Source organism: Gorilla gorilla, chromosome 3 (assembly GCF_029281585.2).
Source record: "Gorilla gorilla gorilla isolate KB3781 chromosome 3, NHGRI_mGorGor1-v2.1_pri, whole genome shotgun sequence".
Taxonomy (NCBI): Eukaryota; Metazoa; Chordata; class Mammalia; order Primates; family Hominidae; genus Gorilla; species Gorilla gorilla.
The window spans coordinates 45,390,836-45,412,213 of record NC_073227.2 but is presented as its reverse complement, the minus strand read 5'-3'; the positions used below and the strand labels follow the sequence as shown (position 1 = coordinate 45,412,213).

The 21,378-nt window shown below is 38.0% G+C and overlaps 1 protein-coding gene across 1 annotated transcript in view; it reads right to left on the bottom strand.

Annotated features, from left to right (window-relative positions):
- Window positions 1–21,378, bottom strand: part of NWD2 (NACHT and WD repeat domain containing 2) — a 203,934-nt gene that overhangs the window by 74,682 nt on the left and 107,874 nt on the right. The window contains exon 3 of the mRNA XM_004038530.5: window positions 17,974–18,090. Within this exon, the coding sequence (XP_004038578.4) occupies window positions 17,974–18,090 (117 nt within the window). The remainder of the gene's footprint in view (window positions 1–17,973; window positions 18,091–21,378) is intronic.

The following is a 21,378-nucleotide window of genomic DNA, read 5'->3' as shown; positions in this document are numbered from 1 at the left end:
ATTTTTATCGTGTTAGTTCTATTCTTTGCCTTCCCTGCAATCCACCTGTATTAGTCTGTTTTGCATTGCTATAAATGAATACCCGAGGCTGGGTAATTTGTAAAGAGGGCTTTTTTTGGCTCCTTGTTCTGCAGGCTGTACAACAAGCATGGCACCAGCATCTGCTTCTGGTCAGGACCTCAGGAAGCTTTTACTCATGGTGGAAGACAAAAGGGGAGCAGGTGTGTCATCACATGGAGACAGAGGGAGCAAGAGAGAAGGAGGAGGTGCCAGGCTCTTTAAATCAGCTCTCACATGAACTAATAGGGCAAGAACTCACTGATTACTATGGGGAAAGCCCCAAGCCATTCATGAGGGATCTGCTCCCCTGCCCCAACCACTTCCCACTGGGCCCCATCTCCAATACTGGGGATCACATTTCAACAGGATTCAGAGGGGACAAACATCCAAACTATATCACCACCCATCCCTACCATCTAGCTGTCTTTGTATATTGGTCTATTCTCTATGCACGGTTTTCAGTCTCGAGTCCTCTGCATGCTACTGAGATACCAACATGTTTTCTAAAGTGTTTTGTTTCCGACAGCAAACCATTTTCAGATACATTACCTTCTTAGTGCACCTTTCTTTATCTGTAAAACATTTTCTAAAAGTTTTCAAAATCCAAACTTGATGTTTGTAATATACAGGACGTCTGGCTTGCCCTTTTGTCCTGATCTCTGACCATTTAGTTGTTGGTCAGCTCTTCTTCTCCATCTGTTGCTGGAGAACAAATTGATATCCTTTCACCTAATTCAGAAAGCAGCATCTAATAGATATTTAGTAGATTGAATTGGGTCTTCTACCCATCACTGTTGCTAATTTTCTAAACATCTCCAGTGATGAGGCATATGAATATTTAGAATTCCCATAATGCAGTGCTATTAAGGTATTACAAACCAGTAATGGGTTATCAGTAATAGCCGAGCCAAGTTACAATAAGCTACCAAACCTCTATTACATTCCTTATTTGTGGTGATCCGCAGCCCTTGAATTTGTACTGATTGAGCTTTGACAACCCTTTTAGAAAGCTGTACATATACAGCAATGAACAGCTGCCTGGTGTCCTTCTTGATACTGGTCTGGATATTTATGCAAAGGGTGGGTAATGGTAATGAGGTTAGAATGAAGCATCTCTTATCAAGTGGCAAGGAAAATATTAGAGAGAGAGTAGTTATGACCATGAACCTCACAGTCAGTCTGCCTGGCTTGAAATCCTAGCTGAGTGCCTGTTTCCTTATCTGCAAAATGGGACTAATATTAGCACTTACCTTATTAGTGCTGTTGTGAGGTTACATGAATTACTATATGCAAAATGCAGAATAGCACCTGGCACATGCATAATGCAAAGTAAATGTTTGCTATTATTGTCCACAGTTTGTGAATCTTATTTTAACTCCATATATCTTAAAAATAGCTGAATTTCCTCCTTGATTTAGTCTTGATTTTAGCATTGTGAATTTTCTTTGCGTTGTATCTTCACAGTTCAATACGAAGCTGGGAGAAGCAATACTGCATAGGACAGTGAGAGGGCATTCAAAATATAAGTCTGTATCCTTTAATTTACTTTCTCCCCAAGGATTAGAGAGATAATAGCTTTTATAGGAGACTAAGAAAAATGAACTAATAATTCCTACAAATGAACAGAGCTTTCTAGGCTGCACAGCACACTGGCACGTAGGTGTGACTTAAGATACGTGGCAGTAGATCTGGGAACCAAAGGGAAAGAATGACAAACATGGATTGGAACTGGGGGAAGGATGGAAGTCAAGAATGCTATCCTTTGACCTTGACATATATGAAAACAAATCATATTAAAACATTGAGTTACTAGTAGCGGCCAATATTCCAAATGGAATTTGAGACCCGTTGGTCCAGATAACTTGTAGTTTGAAATGAACATATCTGCACTCAGGGAAAACAAAAGCTGAGTGAAGACAAATTGAAAAGCAACAGTATAGAGTAATTAATACGTAAATTCTAGCCCCAGACTACCTGGGTTCATGCCTTACATCGCTCCTTACTATACTAGCTGTGTGTCCTGGCAAGAATCAGAAATCTTTTATTCTTTTTCAGTTATTACCTCATTTGTACCATGGTTATAACAATAGTAACTTTCTCATAAATTACTAGGAAGAATAAATGAATGAACCCACATAAAGTACTCAGAATACAGCTTAATTATTCCATTTATGTTTTATATATTTATATAGATCCTTAACTCACCGAGTATAAGAAGTCAGCCATTCAAAAAATAAGTGTTTAGTTTTAATATAGTATTGAGGTAGAGACAAGTAAAATGAAATACAAATAAAAAGGTACTTAAATGTACAATAATTATCCAAAAAAATTGATTTTATCTAACAATGATTTAAAGATTCCATCATAGCATATTTTCAACATACTATATAAAAATGATACTAATTGCCTTACTTAAATACACCATATTTCAAGAAACAGAAATGACTTCTTGATCTCCTAAAATTTATTTGCATTCCCTTTTTAACACTTTAGGAGTGTTTATACCATGAATACAGCTCTGCTTCACTCTAGAAAAAAATGTTAAAATATAAAAAGTTTGCCATTGTAAAGTTCATTTCTTGCATTAGAAAACTTTTAGGGAAAAGCGTTCTGCATTGCAGGGCAAAATTAGATAGAGCCTGAATACATATTTTAACATTTTATCCAGGGGAATAAAAAAAGTAGAAGATATTAAGTTCAGTCCATTGGTCTGTGATATCAAAAAAGAGAATTGGGTGAAACACTTGGTTCCCTCAGGTAAATAAAAGCCAATTGTGTCAACAATAATTATTGATTACACATGATGAAGTAAGAACAAGGAAGCCTCTTGCCTCAATTTCCTAAGAAACTTCAACATATTTAATTCAAATAAGAGCAAAGTCATTTTCATATCACTGCTAAAAATTAGCAGGCACAGCTTTGTTTTCTGAACTTTACTAAAGAAACTGTTTAATAGTTTTAGCCATCTAGTAAAAGCAAATTAGAAAACTGGTTATGATTAATAAGAAAGATGTACTTATTGCTTAACATATTGAACTTCTGGCTGGGTGTGGTGGCTCATGCATGTAATCCCAGCACTTTGGGAGGCCAAGGAGGGCGGATCACCTGAGGTCAGGAGTTCCAGACCAGCCTGGCCGACATGGTGAACCCTGTCTCTACTAAAAATACAAAATTAGCTGGGCGTGGTGGTGCACACCTGTAGTCCCAGGTACTTGGGAGGTGGAGGCAGGGGAATTGCTTGAACACAGGAGGCAGAGATGGCAGTGAGCCGAGATTGCACCACTGCCCTCCAGCCTGGGCGACAGACTGAGACTCAGTCTCAAAAAAAAAAAAAAATTGAACTTCTTTGGCAAATAATTTGCCTTCTGTAAGTTTAACCTCCTGGTTTACTCCAGATTGGTTTAATGTGTGGGTGTATGTAAGCAGGTGTGGCGGTCTATGTGGGGGTACCAAGTCCCTAGATGTGCTTGTACTGTATAAGCTCCCACATTAAAGACAGACTAAAAAGCCAACACCAACCAAATTTAGTCTGTAGGCTTGTTCTTTTCAGATAAAGCAACAAAATGAGGCAAAATTAAGGCTAGCATTAATATTTTATAATCAACCTTTAGCCTCATCATTCCTCCTGTCTTGAAGAAATGAGGTACAGAGATAGATATGACAACTAATCTAGATTCTTTAAAAGCATATCTCATCTGATACATTTTGGAGAAAGTTGAGTCCAGTACTTCACTGAGACTGCTATAGGCAATAAAGATACAATTGCTTCCCTGCTGTTGGTTAATCAGGGTCACCTCCATATTTATAACTGATTCAAGCCGGAGACCAATTAATATCCATTTTCACAGGAACATCATTCAAACCCTCTTCCAAATGCTTACTCAGCTGCTTATTCCAAGGCTCAGTAAAAATCCACAAACATGCTCCCATTTTGGGGCAAGAAAATAATTTTACTCTTAAGGGAATGTACAGCGGTCAATCCATTTGTGTAAAGGGATAAATTTTAAGTTATATATAATATTGCTGGTGGCATATAAATATTCTAGTCCAGAAATATTAATCTTAAGTATAGGTTTGGAAATCCTTAAATACTCATTACTAAAAATACATATTTTTGTATAACAATAGGCAAGTGTAAATGCTGAACTAAGCAGAAATAAGCAGAAATTCCCTATTCTCCAGTCAAAATTAAACAGTTAAAACTATTATTTCTTCCATAATCAGAGATATCATGTGTAAACAAGATAAAAATAATATATTTAAGTTGTCTCAAATTATTTGGTTCAGATCTGCAGAATAGTTGTGCAGGTAGTTTCCCAACTGTGGCAAAACTGGAAAGGAGTGAGGAGCAGTAATAATCCTACAATCCCATCTGCACATCCCGCACAGATGAAGAACAGAACAGAAAGGAGTGAGGAAACTCTTGGTGCTTTGGGGGCTGCCATGTACAGCTGAGAATACAGAAAGGGCCATACAATGGAGAAGTCCCACAAGGCCATCCCATATCTGTGCATATTTCCAAACTGGGAAGAGAAGACCTGCTTTGACTGCCCACGTTCAGCACATTCTGTGCATATTTCCAAGCAGGGAAGAGAATCTTTGACCTCCACTTTCAGTGTTTCCTGTGCGCATTTGCAAGTTGGGAAGAAAATACCTACTTTGACCACCCCCTACCTTTTGCATTTTCTTTGCATTTGACCTATTACATCACATATTTAGAAAATTACTCCTTCCTTGATTGTTTAAAGGAGGAGAGTGAAAACCAATACAGCGAATGTTCATTGAATTTTGATGGTCCACACTGATTTTATGATTCAACTTGTCCTTTATTCACTCTTGGTTACCAATTTTACTCTCCTCCCATACCACCTAAGATGGAAAAGAATTATACAAAACCCTCATGTAAGCCAAATACCACATGTTCTCACTTATAAATGACAGCTAAATAATGTGTATCCATGGACATAGAGACAGGGAAGTGGGGGAGAAGGGTGAGGGATGAGGAATTATTTAATGAGTACACTATTCAGGTGATGGTCACATTAAAATCCCAGACTTCACCATTAGGCAATATATCCATGTAACAAAACTGCACTTATATACCTTAAATTCATTTAAAAAAACCTCACACAGATTGTGAGAAACAGAAAATATTATTCATTCTGTCTGATTAATACATATTTTATTTCACCAAATAATTACCTTTCATAAATTTTGGATCATAAGTTTCTCCATAACATGTGTTTCAGTGTGTATATTTAAGTATCTATAATGGTGTGATGGAAGGAAGAGCTAATAATCTGGGCATCAGCATAATCACCTTAGACTCATCCTTCTCCCTCAGCCCTCAAACAGTCAACAACTTCTTACCAATTCTGTCTCTGAAGTATCTGTAATCTATGCCCACCTTTCTATTTCACCCCCTTAGCTCATCAGGGTATCTTTCATCTGGATCATGACATTAGCTAGGTTGCTAGTTAGGCCTCTTGTTTCTAGCCTCTTGAACTCACTGCCTTCAGTTACAAATTTCAACACGATGTCCTCCTCACTGCTAACAAGCTTAAGCTGAAATTTAACTTAGAAGGTCTGGCCTCAAATTACATTTTTTGCCTCATGTTCCACGATGCCCTGTCACTAACCCTATATTCTACCTTCATCCAGGAACTGCTGGTCTCTGGACAATCAAGGTACCCTCTCCTCTCCTGCCTTAGATTTAGAGATGGAAAGCTCTTAGTCCTTCCAGCTCTTAGTGATTCCTTTTGTGACACACAGAATCAGAACAAACCAGTTTCCCCATTTTGCTTCCATAGCAGCTAACTAATATTATATTATCTCACTTATCAAACAGTATCATATTTAACCGCACGCACACCTCTTTCTGTTTAAGTGGGTGCTTAAGAGGTCAAGGGTAGTATATGACTTACCATTAGCTCACAGAACTTACCACAGTTTTACATATGATAGGCACTATAGAAACTTGCTTGTTGTGTTTTATTGGACAACAATGTAAAATACACATTCCTAGAAGCATATTGAGACTTTAGGTTCGCTGGATATAGCAGATCTGGACCTTGCATTGTAATTAGATGCTAGGTAAGTGCAAGGGGAGAAAAATTAAGAAATCTTTGTTTTTACAATTTGCACTTATGGCATTTTCAAGTGCAGGTTTTGGCAGCTTAGAGTTTCTCAGTCCAGGGAAATTAGATGAAAAAGTCCAAGTTTTGGCTGAAGCAATCTTACTAAAGCCTGCGGCGACACAGCTTCCTTCCCTACCAGAGAGAAGTATATCACACACTAGGCTAGTGATTATGTTATCTGAGTCATTCAACTGTATGTGAGAAAATGCCACCAAGAAAACTGGAACAGGACTTTATAGTTCAATCCCTCTACTTTGGTAGATAAAGAACAGACAGGGAGAAAAGGACTTGGGTTCTAGACTTCATTATAGCTTCCAGTTAAACCATTTAGGGTCTGCTGGTAGGAAGAATGTTGGCTTTGGAATTAAAGAGACTTAGACTGAAATCCTGGCTCTTATCCCTTACTAGTTAGACATCAGGCAAATTGCAGAAATCACCTAAGTCTTAGCATCCTCACTGATAGAAACGGAGAAATAACAGCCCCATGGGTTGGTATGAGAAAAAGAGGAAACGTGTTCAACACAATATCTACTGTATTTTACACATTCAGAAAATAAAAATCCCCTTCACTTCTTCGGGTTTCAATTTTACCTGTGTGTAATCAGGATTTTTAACTATTTAGTTACTAGATTATCTTAAGGCTCTTTCCAGCTCTGAAATCCTATCATCCGTTTATCCTTAGAGGAACAAATAGCACTGATAATTTGTAGAAGCGTTTTAAAAGCTGTTATACTCTGATGAATATTGCCATTTTCTTCCAATTGCCTTGGGTCTAATTCTCCTTTTTTTTCTATCCTCTTGACAGATGGACACTTAAATCATTAATTTTCAAATTCTCATATTTTCTAATTATATGAATTTCAAATTATGGATTTCTATTTTTTCTAAGCATTGAAAAAATAGAAATCCATAATTTGAAATTTGTATCATTAGCTGAATCCACAAGTTTTGACATAGTTTTCATGTTAGTGCAGTTCAAAATATTTTTAGATTTCCCTTGTGATTTTTCTACTTTGACCCATAGTTTATTTAGAACGGTGTTAACTTTCACATATTTAGACATGTTTAGTCATCTTTCAGTTATTTTTTAGTTTTTAATTCCACCGAGGTCAGAGCACAAGTTTAGTATGATTTCAACCCTTTGAAATTTGTTGAGACTTGTGTTGTTACCCATCATATGGATGGATCATCCTTTGCACTTTAGCAAATGTTCTGTGAGTTGAAAAAAGGTATATTCTGCAGTTACTGAATGTGGCATTCTATAAATGTTAATTAGGTCATGTTATAAATCATGTTATTCAAATCTACATACTTACGGATTTGTTTTCTACTTCTCTTAGATACTGAAAGATGTTTGTAAATATCTCCAATTATGACTGTAGATTTGTCTATTTCTCCTTTTAGTCAAGATTTTTATATTTTGAAGCCATGTTATTAGGTGCACAGAAATATAGAAATATTACATTTTTCTGTTGAATTGAACCTTTTATCATTATGAAACATCCTACTTTATCTTAACTTAAAACCTACTATATGATATTGATGTAATTTTCTTTTGGTTAGTCTTTCCATGGCATATATATCTATATCTATATCTATATATATACTTTTATCATTTTATTCTCAGCCGATTTATGCCCTTTCCTTTAAAGGGAACTCTTGAAAACCACATACAGTTGAACCTGTATTTAATAGGAAGATTTAGATTATTTACAGTGAATAAAATAGTTGTGTTATCTTTCTACTTGTTTCATCTATTCTTTAGTCTTCCTTTTAAAATTAGTCATATTTTCTTGATTCCTTGCATGTCTTGTAATTTTCATTGTATTCTGAACTTCATTTTTAAAATAATGGTTATTTAGGGGTTCCTTTCCTATGTTAGACTGATAGGGCAATGAGAGGCTTATCACATTCCCATTAGTAACTGAACTAGGCCGGGGCTCGGTTGCAGTTTTAGATTCTGCTTACTTTGAATTAAAATGCCTCAAAGGCAACACCAGTTAGATGTTTGTGCTACATTCTAGCGGACTTTGTCTCCTGTACACCAAGATATTATTGGAGACTTTATTCTGCCTTTCCATCCCAGCTTCCTAACCTCCCATGTTGCTCAATGCTCAGCAAGTATCTCATGGAGAAAACTCCCAGTGATTTTGGGGTTCCTCTATCTGTAAAGCCAGCTTACCAAGAAATGACTCATTTCCTTCTGGAAATTGAGTGTGTCTAATCACATTTGTCTCCACAGCCCTACTGTCTTTTTAAAAACATGATGTTTACATTTTACCTTTTTAAAAAGTTGTTGCTGGCCTACTTAGAAGTCCTTTGGACTACAGCTATAAAAGTGAACATTTTTCCTTACCAATTAAATTATAAAGAGACTGAGTACTCTCCTGTCCGCTTTTTCTCCATAATTCTTTTTATCATAAAAAAATGCTTTCTTACACCAACTAAGCTTAAGCTATAGAAATAGCTTATATGTTAGTAAAAGTTTACTGTGGAAATACTTAATATATTAGCAATAATTATTTCAACGGCCCTCTTGGCTTTCACCAGACAATTAAATACTGTCGAGAAGAAAGCTAATTTTCCATGTTTGTCCATTTTAAAACTCTTTTGGTGATATCAAGTCACTAATTATTGAAACCTATTTCAGAGCTATGATAACTAGTTGATTTCAACTGGACAAACATTTTTATAAGTAAAGAAATATTTGTTTCTCTGGACTATATGAGCAAAATACCTGGAAAATCTGAGGCTTTAGATGTTTCTTTAAATAAAATTTGTAAGAAAGATCTTTTTAAGCTAGACTGTTTAATTTAGATGACTTTCCAGTTCAAATCAATGACTGTTTTCTCATTTTAAAATACATTTTGGTTGGTAGAACTGTACTTATAAAGGTTAGAACTAAATGATACAAACCCCCCTGCACTTTAACATATGAATGAAAATTAAGTACTTATTTTAATTTTTCATGTGTGTATTTTGTTTTGTATACCTAAAATGATAAAGCAAACATACTGGAATATGGATAAATGTGAAATATTTTCCAAAGCTAAGTGATTTAAAAAATACTGTAATTATTTCAAATGATTTAAGAAATCTCATCATATAGTTTTCTTTTACTAAAAATTATTTAAAGAAACTAAACTGTAAGGAGACATAATTTAACCTGAAGGAGAGTGGTGAGAAGGTGAGAAGGAACTGACCTATATGCTATAAGTTTGAGAGTAACTCAGTGATATACAAAAATAGAATGTTAGTCTTTGTCAGTTACAGCTACAAACTTTGTCTTGTCTTTACTCTTCTGCCTAGTGAAAAAACAAACTTGCTGAATAACAACAGATTTCACAGTTGAATCCCTTAAGTTGTCATATTTTTGGTTTAAAATATGGCCCCGTTCAAAATGTAGCTCTCTGGGCCTCTTTCTTCTTACTTTGTGCATACTGGGCTTAGGGTCCACTGCCAGGAGCTGCCTGTGGTGGGTATGAGCATGACCCGTTCTCTGTTCCCTGCTAGCTGTGCCACTGATGGCAGTGTGTGTGTGTGTGTGTGTGTGTGTGTGTGTGTGTGTAAGTGGAGGTAGAAGTCTGCTCTGACATCTGCTTATACTCAAGCAACAATGGTGATATGCCCATTCTTTTGGTCTCTGCTGCTTCTTTACTCAATGCTGACAGACTGTGTTTGTTTATATATGTGTGTAATCTCACAGCCCCAATGAGGATGCTACATGGGTGTTGGTTCACTGAGAGCTCAGGGAGTTGACAAGGCATACTACTGCAGGCAAGATTCCTTTTGCCTGCTGTATGGGAACACCCCTCTAAATGCGAAGTCAGGGAAGAACCTCTTACCTGCCTCCATTGGTGGTAATGGTGCTCCTCTCATTGCATGCGTGGTATCAGGCTTGGCTCTTCTAGGGTCACCTGCCAATGCTTCTCCCACAGCAAATTTCCACCTCATCCACACTACGGATTGGGGAACTGTAGTGAGATGCTATGAGCATCCTCCAGGGATGCCACACACATGGTGGAGTGGGGACGGATTCTCCAATACTGTAACTAAGTTTTTCAAACTCTAGTTGCTCAAGACAGCAGAGTGTAAGTTGTCTACTTTTGTTTGTTTGTTTTTGAGACAGAGTCTCGCTCTGTAGCCTAGGCTGGAATGCAGTGGTGTGATCTTGGCTCACTGCAACCTCCGCCTCCTGGATCCTGGTTCAAGCAATTCTCTTGCCTCAGCCTCCCGAGTAGCTGGGATTACAGGCATGCACCACCATTCCCAGCTAATTTTTTTTTTTTTTGTATTTTTAGTAGAAAAGGGGGTTTCACCATGTTGGCCAGTCTGGTCTTGAACTCCTGACCTCATGATCCACCCGCCTTGGCCTCCCAAAGTGCTGGGATTACAGGCCTGAGCCACTGTGCCTGGCCGTCTGCTTTTTTATATATAATTTCAACTTTTATTTTAGATTCAGGGCATACATGCGCAGGTTTGTTACCTGGCTGTATTGCATGATGCTGAGGTTTGGGATATGACTGATCCCATCACCCAGGTGCTCAGCATAGTACCCAGTAGTTTTTCAACCCTTGCCCCCTCCCTCATTCTCTGTGCCACTGATGGCAGCATGGGTGTGTGGCTGAGTAGTCCCCAGTTTCTATTGTTGCCATCTTTATGTCCATGAGTACCCAATTTTTGGTTCCCACTTGTAAGTGAGAACATGTGGTATTTGGTTTTCTGTTCCTGAGTTAATCCACTTAGGAAAATGGCATCCAGCTTCATCCATGTTGCTACAAAGAACATAATTTCTTGCTTTTCTGTGGCTGTGTAGTATTCCATGGTGTTTATGTACCATATTTTCTTTATCCAATCCACTAGACATGGACACCTAGATTCTTTGCTATTGTGCTGTGATGAACATGTGAGTACATGTGTCTTTTTGGTAGAAAGACTTATTTTCTTTTGGATATATACCCAGTCATGATATTGCTGAGTTGAATGGTAGTTCTAAGTTCTTTCAGAAATCTCCAAACTGCTTTTCACACAGTGGCTGAAGTAATTTACATTTCCACCAACAATGTATAATCATTCCCTTTTCCCTACAGCCTCACCAGCATCTGTTGTTTTTTGAGTTTTCAATAATAGTCATCCCTACTAGTGTGAGATGACATCTCATTGTGGTTTTGATTTGCATTCCTCTGATGATTAATGTTGATAAGCATTTTTTCACACGTTTGTGGGACACCTGTATGTCTTCTTTTGAGAAGTGTCTGTTCATATCTTTTGCCCATTTTTAATGGTCTTTTTTGCTCCTTCCATTGTTTAAGTTCCTTACAGATTCTAGATATTAGACATTGGTCAGATGCATAGTTTTCGAACATCTTCTCCCATTCTGTACACTGTCTGTTCACTCTGCTGATAGTTTCTTTTGCTTCACAGAAGCTGTTTAGTTTTATTAGGTACTACTTGTCAATTTTTGTTTTTTTTTGCAGTTGTTTTTGAGGACTTACTAATAAATTATTTCCCAAGGCTGATGTCCAGAATGATATTTCCTAGGTTTTCTTCTGGGATTACTACAGTTTGAGGTCTTACATTTAAACCTTTAATCCATCTTAATTTTTGTGTATGGTGAAGGATAGGGGTCCAATTTCATTCTCCTCCATATGGCTAGACAGCTATCCCAATATAATTTATTAAACAGAAAATCTTTCCCCATTGCTTATTTGTGTCAACTTTGTCAAAGGTCAGATGGCTGTAGGTGTGCAGCTTTATTTCTGGGTTCTCCATTTTGTTCCATTTGTCTATGTGTCTGTTTTTGTACCAACACCATGCTGTTTGGGTTACTGTAGCCTTATAGCATAGTTTGAAGTTGGGTAATGTGGTGATGCCTCCAGCTTTGTTCTTTTTGGTTAGCTTTGTTTTGGCTATTCACACTCTTTTTTGGTTCCATATAAATTTTAGAATAGTTTTTTCTAGTTCTGTGAAAAATGATGTTGGTAGTTTGATAGAAATAGCATTAAATATATAGATTGCTTTTGGCAGAATGAACACTTTAATGAATTGATTCTTCCAATCCAGAGCATGGAATGTTTTTCCATTTGTTTGCATCATCTGTGATTTCTTTTGGCAGTGTTTTGTACTTCTCCTTGTAGAGATCTTTCACTTCCTTGGTTAGATGTGGTCCTAGGTATTTTAATTTTTTTGTGGCTATTGTAAATAGAATTGCTTTCTTGATTTGGCTTTCAGCTTGAACGTTATGGGCGTATAGAAATGTTACTTATTTTTGTACATAGATTTTGTATCCTGAAACTGAAGTTATCAGTTATGGGAGCCCTTTGGAAGAGTCTTTATGATTTCCTAGGTATAGAATCACATCATACATGGAGAGAGAGAGTTTCACTTCTTCTTTTCCTATTTGGATGCCTTTTATTTCTTTCTCTTGCCTGATTTCTCTAGCTAGCACTTCCAGTACTGTGTTGAATAGGAGTGGTGAGAGTGGGTATTCTTATGTTCTTCCAGTCCTCAAGGGGAATGCTTCCAGTTCTTGCCCCTTCAGCATGATGTTGGTTGTGGGTTTGTCATAGATGGCTCTTATTATTTTGAGGTATATTCCTTCGATGCCTTGTTTACTGAGGGTTATCAAGAAGGAATGTTTATCAAAAGCTTTTTCCATGTCTATGGAGATGATCATATGGTTTTTAGCTCTGTTTATGTGGGTGTGTCACATTTATTGGTTTGCATATGTTGAACCAACCTTGCATCCCAGAAATCAAATCTACTTGATTATGGTGACTTAACTTTTTGATGTGCTGTTGGATCTGGTTTGCTAGCATTTTGTTGAGGTTTTTTTGCATCTATGTTCACCAGGAATATTTGCCTGTAGTTTTCTTTTTTCGTTGTGTTTTTGCCAGGTTTTGTCTTTTGCCAGGTATCAGGGTGATGCTGGTTTTTAAGAATGAGTTGGGGAGCAGTCCCTTCTCCTTAAGTTTTTGGAATAGTTTCACTATAATAGGTATCAGCTCTGCTTTGCATATCTGGTGGAATTCGTCTGTGAATGTATCTGGTTCTGGGCTTTTTTTTGGTTGGTAGGTTTATTACTGATTCAGTTTTGGATCTCAATGTTGGTTGCTTAGGGTTTCAGTTTCTTCCTTGTTCAATATTGGGAGGTTGTGTTTCCAGGAATTTTTCCATTTCCTCTAGATTTTCTAGTTTGTGTGCATAGATGTGTTTACAATAGTCCCTGTGGATCTTTTGTATAGTCCCTGAGGATCTTTTGTATTTCTGTGGGATCAGTTATAACGTCACCTTTGTTGTTTCTGATTGAAGTCACCTACTTCTATCAACTCTGCCAAGAGGCAGGCCTGTATTCAGGGTCCAGGATCAATGCTCAAACTCTGTAAGCAATTCTTTTGGGTACTCCACATTTGGAGGGATGACAAGAAGAAAACCCCCTCTTCCCTATAAATATGCAGCATGGAGAAGGATGGGGATGAGATAATGAGAGAATTAGCATCACATGACCTCTGCTCTCTCCAAAAGGCCATATTCCTCTCCCTCTACAAAAGGATTTTCTATGGACTAGGGAATGCGACAAGTAGGTGGGGGAGATTTTGTTGACCTTTCCACACTTTGCAAAGCCTGCAGCAATTTTTTACGCCTAAAAGGTGATGAGGATGATTTTGTTACTCAGCTGTGATTTGTCTCCCTGCTAGGGGCTGCCTTGGTCAGAATCCCTCCTTGGGGATAGGTAAAGCTTTTAGTCAGTAAATGTCAGCAAATTCATATCTAGAAAAACAAAATATATATGTACCATATGCATTTTACAAATATTACATTTTATTAATATACACATAAGAATGAATTAAAATCCTTTAACATTTGACTGAATGAAGCCTTGATACTTTTTACATTTAGATTATCAGCATTTTTAAAGGGAAAAATTATAATAGCACATAAATGCCTAATATAAATGAAAACTTTTTATTCTTATTTGAAAATAAATCACATTTTAAGTTATTTGGTCTAAAATTACTGGTTGTTAGCCTTTTATGGGTTTACAAAGAACTCATACATATATTATCACATTTGGTCCCCACAACAATCCTTTGAAATTGATTCAAAATTTACTTTTAGTTTATTGTTATTATTTTCCCATATTTATAGATGTGATCACTAAAGTACAATTAAGTTAGTGACTTGTTCCCTGAGAACCAGGGCTCTCACTTGATTGTAAAATGAAAATTCTGGGCTCTTCCCACTGTACTTGCCTCTCTCTACACACGTATTCAAATGTTGTTCTTCTCAGTAAGATGATGTATGCTTTACAATGTTTCCCAAGCTAGTCCTCTGAGAGCAGGACCAGACACATGTCCAGGCTCTCTCACTCTAGCACTCTCATCTCTTCAGGGACAAAAACATGTGTGTAAAACAGCTGTCCAGAATTACAGCACAGCTTGCATGTCAGTGGAACCTCGGGCCATTATCTAAATGACAACTTATAGGAAATGAAGTCGAAAAAGGCCAAGCACGAACAATACTGAAGACTAAGTTCCCTTTGGGCCTCAATTCCCTGGGTGTTTAAAAGGAAAGCTTCATCTGGTCCTTAATTTATTTGGACCTAACATAAAGGCTAAAGACTGCGAAGCCTTTGAAGATATAAAAACTTTTTTTTTTCATTCAGCAGTGGTGAATTTCCTTGCCAAAGACTTCAGCATTAGGGGAAGTATTATGCTAAGCTCTGCATCCCACAGGGGTCATCATGACTTCTAGAAATATCCACAAGGGAGCACTGGGCGAGGAAACTGGAGCTTAAAAGTAACACACACATGCCAGTTGTCACCATAGTTACAACAGGAAAGGCCCTAAGAGGTGTACTTTTTTTTTCTTTTTCTATAAGCTGTGAGATACAAGCCTTGTGTGATTTAGGATCGCTGGGGTGAATAATCCTAGCTCTATCTGCAGGGTCTTATCATGGTTTCCCTGAGTTTAAACATGTAACAGGGGAGCAGAAGGAGAGATAAATGATTTGCTTATGCTCAATAAAGATGTTGCTGCTGTTCTATCAGCTAACCTTTGCTCTCATAACCTGCATAAACTTGCAAAGTCTTTATTTATTCTCCTACCAGCAAATTATTGGAATTCAGAGTCATGTCTAATTTTAGTTAGCTTAGGGATGGCACTCAACAGGGTTATAAAAGGGGGAAAACATCTCTCTCATTCCTGAATTTCCGAGGCTGGATTACGGTAAAGCTGTGGAGATCACAGTAATTGAGGTTTCCCAGGACACTCCCATAGTGGGTTATGCTTCCCAAATCTGGCTTTCTAAGCATAACGGAATCTGGCCTAACCTGTCTTCCAATATTTGAGTCTCTTCTATAGCACCCCTGTCAGAGTGGTTTGTGTTCTTCACTTCGATAAAAACTTTTTTGGTGATGCATCATTACAGTTTGAGCCAGGTGATTTCATCTTCAGACAGCTGTGATAGATAATAATATACAATAAGAAACAACGAACACTTTTTAACGGATTACTATGTGTGAAATACTATAAAACTGCCTGTAATTTCATTTGATTCTCAGAATGACCCGATGAGGTAGATAACTATTATTAATTATCATTTCCATTTTACAGACAAAAAACTAAGGCTTAGAATAGTGGAGCAACTCCTGCAGTGCCACACAGCTATGAAATATCAGGTCAGAACCCAGGGATACTGGATCCAAAAACCTGAGAGGAAGCTATATATCCTTTAACTTCTTCACCCAAAGCTGAAATCTGCTTCCTAGTTCTATCCTCCAATGACCCACGGAAAAGAATCTCTTCCGCTACTTGCTCTTCAGATATTTAACACAACTTTCAGGCCTTCTTTTGCATTCTTTTCAGGCCACAGGACACTGTTTTCCGGTGCTCGTTCCCCCAACCCCCCAAACCACGTATTTTTCTCATTTGGCTTATTGCAGTAGCTCTCTAAAGGTCTGCCTGCTCTGTTCCCTATTCTTCACCCAGCAGCCAAGGCCATGCTTAAAATACAAGTCAAATCACTTCATTCCTCTGCTCAGAACACTTCTGCAGTTTTTCCTGTCACTCAAGGTAAAACCTTAAGTCAACTTGAAGATTACAGAATTGAATTGTCTTACTGAAATTACCTTTCCAAAATCGATGTTTCCCAATTATGCTGAGCCATAACAATAGTCTTCTTACTCTTAAAAATAAAAATATTCTCTTAATCATAAAAGATGAAAAGGCCCCATGATATGTTCCCCATATCCCATGCCCTCCTCCCTATTCATACTTGTTCTAGGCACACAGGCCTGCTTGCTGTTTCCTGAACATGCCAACCCCTCTTCCCGGAATACCGGACTTGGAATATCCACACTTGGTTCTTTCCTGCCCCTCTTTCCATCTCCCCTTCAGAGTCACCTTATCAGTGAGGCCTTCTCTGACTGCTTTATCTTAAGTAGCAAATCTCTCCCCTCGCTGGTATTCTCTCTTTTCTTTCATTTCTCTATTTTTCTCCATAGCACTTATCACCAACTGACTTACTGTTTATCTTACTTATTTGGGTTTTGCCTGCCCTCTCCCCCTTCCACCCACATTAGAATGTAAGCTCCGGGAAAGCAAAAAATTTTATCTTCTTAGTTCAGTTCTAAGGTTGAATCCTAAGGAACTGGCCCACAAAATAACAATTTCGTATGGGTCAACCTACCATACCCCCAGCACTTAAGAGCAGCCCTTGGCACACAGTAGCACTCAAGTAGGTAGTGAGTAAACAATTTATCTATATATGGAATACTACAAATACTATATGATACAGCCTTTATACACTTTACTAGCCTGGGTAAGAAATTTACCATCAGCTGGTCAGATTTGTGATATCATCTCTGTAGGTCTTCCTAATCCTATGTGGAGCCAAATATAGATGGATATGCAAATAAATATTAAGAACACTTTTGCTGATATATTGAATCTAGTTTTTAACAGTACAGTGTGATTTCTTTTCATAGCACTCACTGGTAATTTTAACACTCGTCTGTCAGTCTTAGAGCAACCTATGTTCAAAGGGGCAACTTCCCTTATCGATTGGTAGGATCTGTTTGAATTCAAGGTAAGTCTTTCTTAAGCTAAATTAAGGCAGTGATTTTTGCACAACCACCTGCCATAGAATGACCTATTTATCTTACTGCCACTATGCTAACACAGAGGAGTGAGTATTCTTTAGAAAATAATGATGAATTAATAATAATGTTCCACTTGGAATATCTCTGTTGATCTTTAGCTTATAATGAACATGTAGCTGAAAATCACTGTAGAAACAAACATTTTCACAGGGCACCATTTGCTACTGGCAGATGAGACATAGTATATTTGATTTACTTTAACAATGTTTCAGCCATTTTGTTAAAAAATGCCAGAAATTCTAGTGTTAAGAACTAGAAGCACTATGATGGAATATATTATACAATAAGATAAGAAAACCTAGGATAATTATTGTAGGTCTGAAAGAGTAATCCTTATTGTTGATCACAAGGTGTTGTAGAAATTGTTGTCAAACCAAGTCAATCCCTTTGATTACCATTTCAAATTATTCACCGTTAATTTGCAGCACTTCTTACGGAAAGTTGAAGCTTTTTGTTCTCATACATTGAGAGCCAGGAGACAGCTTAAAATGTTTAAATAGACGTAAAAAAGTCGTTTTCCCCCTCATTTAAAAACCCCTTATGACTCACAAATCAGCAATAATTCTCACATTCATCTAAAAGTTAATATAAAGCATTAGTTTTTTTATACCCACAACAAAACATGGACCTGCAGAAGTTTTCAAGCAATCCTCCAGCAGCTTCATGCGGGTCTTCTGGAGCTCTGGGCTGTCCCACTCATCTTCTTCCACTCCCCAGTACAGATCTATGACCTGGGGACAAATGGATGAAGAGCATTAGTTTACATGTGGGCTTTGTTCTTATTTACAATGTCAAGCTAATGTGACTTTTAACTTTTCTCTTTGCAGCATGTTTTCTCTTACAGAGGGGAAGTGATTTTTAAGATCCATTTAGAGAGATTTTTCATTCCATGATGGGTTGGGAATGAACCTTATAATTTCTTATTTTGTTTCTGATTATACTGCTGACATGGGCCCAGAGAAAATGAAATGCTAACTGTTGAAGGTTTTGGAGCATGGGCTTTTGTTGTCTTGAAATGGAAACAGAATTTTAAGGTTTGAAGCAGCTGGGATGATGTTCCCATAATACTTGAGACAATTAAATCACCAAATGTATATAATGTTACCATAAGTATTAATTTGAGAAAGGAAACCATAATGAATATTACTATACACTGATTTCAAGTCAAACACCTACATTTCTTAAAAAAAAAAGCCCTGTCATTATCACACTTTATCATATGAGGAGAGATATTTTGCTTATGTCTGTTTTATCTGTAAGCAGTTTGGCTTTCATCAATATATATCTGAAAAACATGTACTGGCAAAAAATGAAAGGTATGCCTTACAGAAAAGTGAGGATAATAGGATCCTCTATCTCCCTACTTCAAAGACTACTAAGGAAGATTCTGGCAGTCTATAACAAACTTTCACAAGTTCACTCTTTGAAAAGTGCTATGGAGAGCATCATGGATTTCATTACCCTCACTCAGCTGCTGTCTGCATAAAGTAAATATTCCCAGTTGTAGCTTTGAAAATTTCTTCTTTTCCTTTCCTTGCTTCCCACAAGCGGAAACAAGACCCTCCCTACTCTTTTCCTCCTGCTTGCATGGCATTTGGTGAGATGGAAGCTCACAGTATGAGTTTCCCCTTGTGGCCCCAGCAGATTCTGGAGACTTTGTGTGATTCCCATTTCTTGGCTATGGGCCCCCACAGATCTGGCTTATTCCAGGTCTTTGTCTAAGTGCATTTGAGTGTTTTAGAAGGCTGATAAATAAATGACAGCTCTTTAAAAAATATTCTCATGGCCCATACCATGGGTTTTGTCATATATGAAAATATCAGCATTTTGATTTTGGGGGCTCTATGCTTTAATCTATCTTACAAAGTTTAATTACACAATACGAAGAAAGACGACATCAAAGAAGGTAACTTCATTATCCAATTTGAGAGCCTCTAGCTGGGGCTACTTAAAAGTAAATATAAATTAGTAAAAATTAAAAAATTCAGTTCCTCAAGTGCTCAGTAGCCCCATACTGGCTCTCATGTTGGACAGAGGAGATACAGAGTATTTCACATCATAATAAGTTCCACTGATCAGAGTTGTAAATTACTGAGCTTCAGAAGAGCACAGAAATCATCTAGTAATAAATGAATAAATAGGGCTATAAAATAGTCTAATTTGTTAAATAATGGACAGGCCATAATTTGCAAAGGGTCATGCTTCCAGAAAATGAAAAAGTAAAGAAAACATTTATGGCTTATCTGTTGTTAATCTTTCCAGGTGTTTTACATGCCACAGAGTACCTTTTGGTAAATTAATATCCTGCCACACTAGGATTTGTTTCTAATGTTTTAGAATACAAAAGATGACCTTTTCCATCTCACCACCCTTGGGAAGGATGTTCCCAGAGCTGCTGCAAATGCTGAGGAAGTGTCTCCCTCAGTGGAAGCAGAATCCCCTTCACATGCTACTCTGGCCTCCTGTCCTGAGAAGGACAATAATAGCCTTGGTTGAACAATGAGTTAAGAAAAGCTGGCAAGTAGACTGCCTCTCTAGGTTCCTCCTCTCTGGGCAGGGCATCTCTGAAAGACAGGCAGCAGCCCAGTCAGGGGCTTATAGATAAAACTCCCACCTCCCTGGGACAGAGTGCCTGGGGGAAGGGGCGGCAGTGGGCACAGCTTCGGCAGACTTAAACATTCCTGCCTATCGGCTCTGAAGAGAGCAGTGGATCTCCCAGCACAGCTCTCAAGCTCTGCTAAGGGACAGACTGCCTCCTCAAGTGGGTCCCTGACCCCCCATGCCTCCTGATTGGGAGATAGCTCCCCGCATGGGTCGACAGACATCTCATACAGGAGAGCTCTGGCTGTCATCTGGTGGGTGCCCCTCTGGGATGAAGCTTCCAGAGGAAGGAACAGGCAGCAATCTTTGCTGTTCTGCAGCCTCCGCTGGTGACACCCAGGCAAACAGGGTCTGGAGTGGACCTCCAGCAAACTCCAGGAGACCTGCAGCAGAGGGTCCTGAGTGTTGGAAGGAAAACTAACAAACAGAAAGGAATAGCATCAACATCAACAAAAAGGATGTCCACACACCCCATCCTAAGGTCACCAGCATCAAGGAACAAAGGTAGATAAAGCCACAAAGATGAGAAAAAACCAGCGCAAAACGGCTGAAAATTCCAAAAACCGAACGCCTCTCCTCCTCCAAGGGATCACAACTTCTTGCCAGCAAGGGAACAAAACTGGGCGGAGAATGAGTTTGATGAATTGACAGAAGTAGGCTTCGGAAGATGGGTAATAACAAACTCCACCAAGCTAAAGGAGCATGTTCCAACCCAATGCAAAAAAGCTAAGAACCTTGATAAAAAGTTACAGGAACTGCTAACTAGAATAACCAGTTTAGAGAAGAACATAAATGACCTGATGGAGCTGAAAAACACAGCATGAGAACTTCGTGAAGCATACACAAGTATCAATAGCTGAATCGATCAAGCAGAAGAAAGGATATCAGAGATTGAAGATCAACTTAATGAAATAAAGCATGAAGACAAGATCAGAGAAAAAAAATGAAAAGAAACAAAGCTTCCAAGAAATATGGCACTATGTGAAAAGACTAAACCTAAGTTTGATTGGTGTATCTGAAAAGTGACAGGGAGAATAGAACCAAGTTGGAAAATGCCCTTTAGGATATTATCCAGGAGAACTTCCCCAACCTAGTAAGACAGGCCAACATTCAAATTCAGGAAATCAGAGAACACCACACAGATACTCCTTGAGAAGAGAAACCCAAAGACACATAATCATCAGATTCACCAAGGTTGAAATGAAGGAAAAAATGTTAGGGGCAGCCATAGAGAAAGGTTGGGAAAGGGAAGCCCATTAGACAAACAGTAAATCTCTCTATAGAAACATTACAAGCCAGAAGAGAGTGGCGGCCAATATTCAACATTCTTAAAGAAAGAATTTTCAACCCAGAATTTCATATCCAGCCCAACTAACCTTCGTAAGAAAGGAGAAATAAAATCCCTTACAAACAAGCAA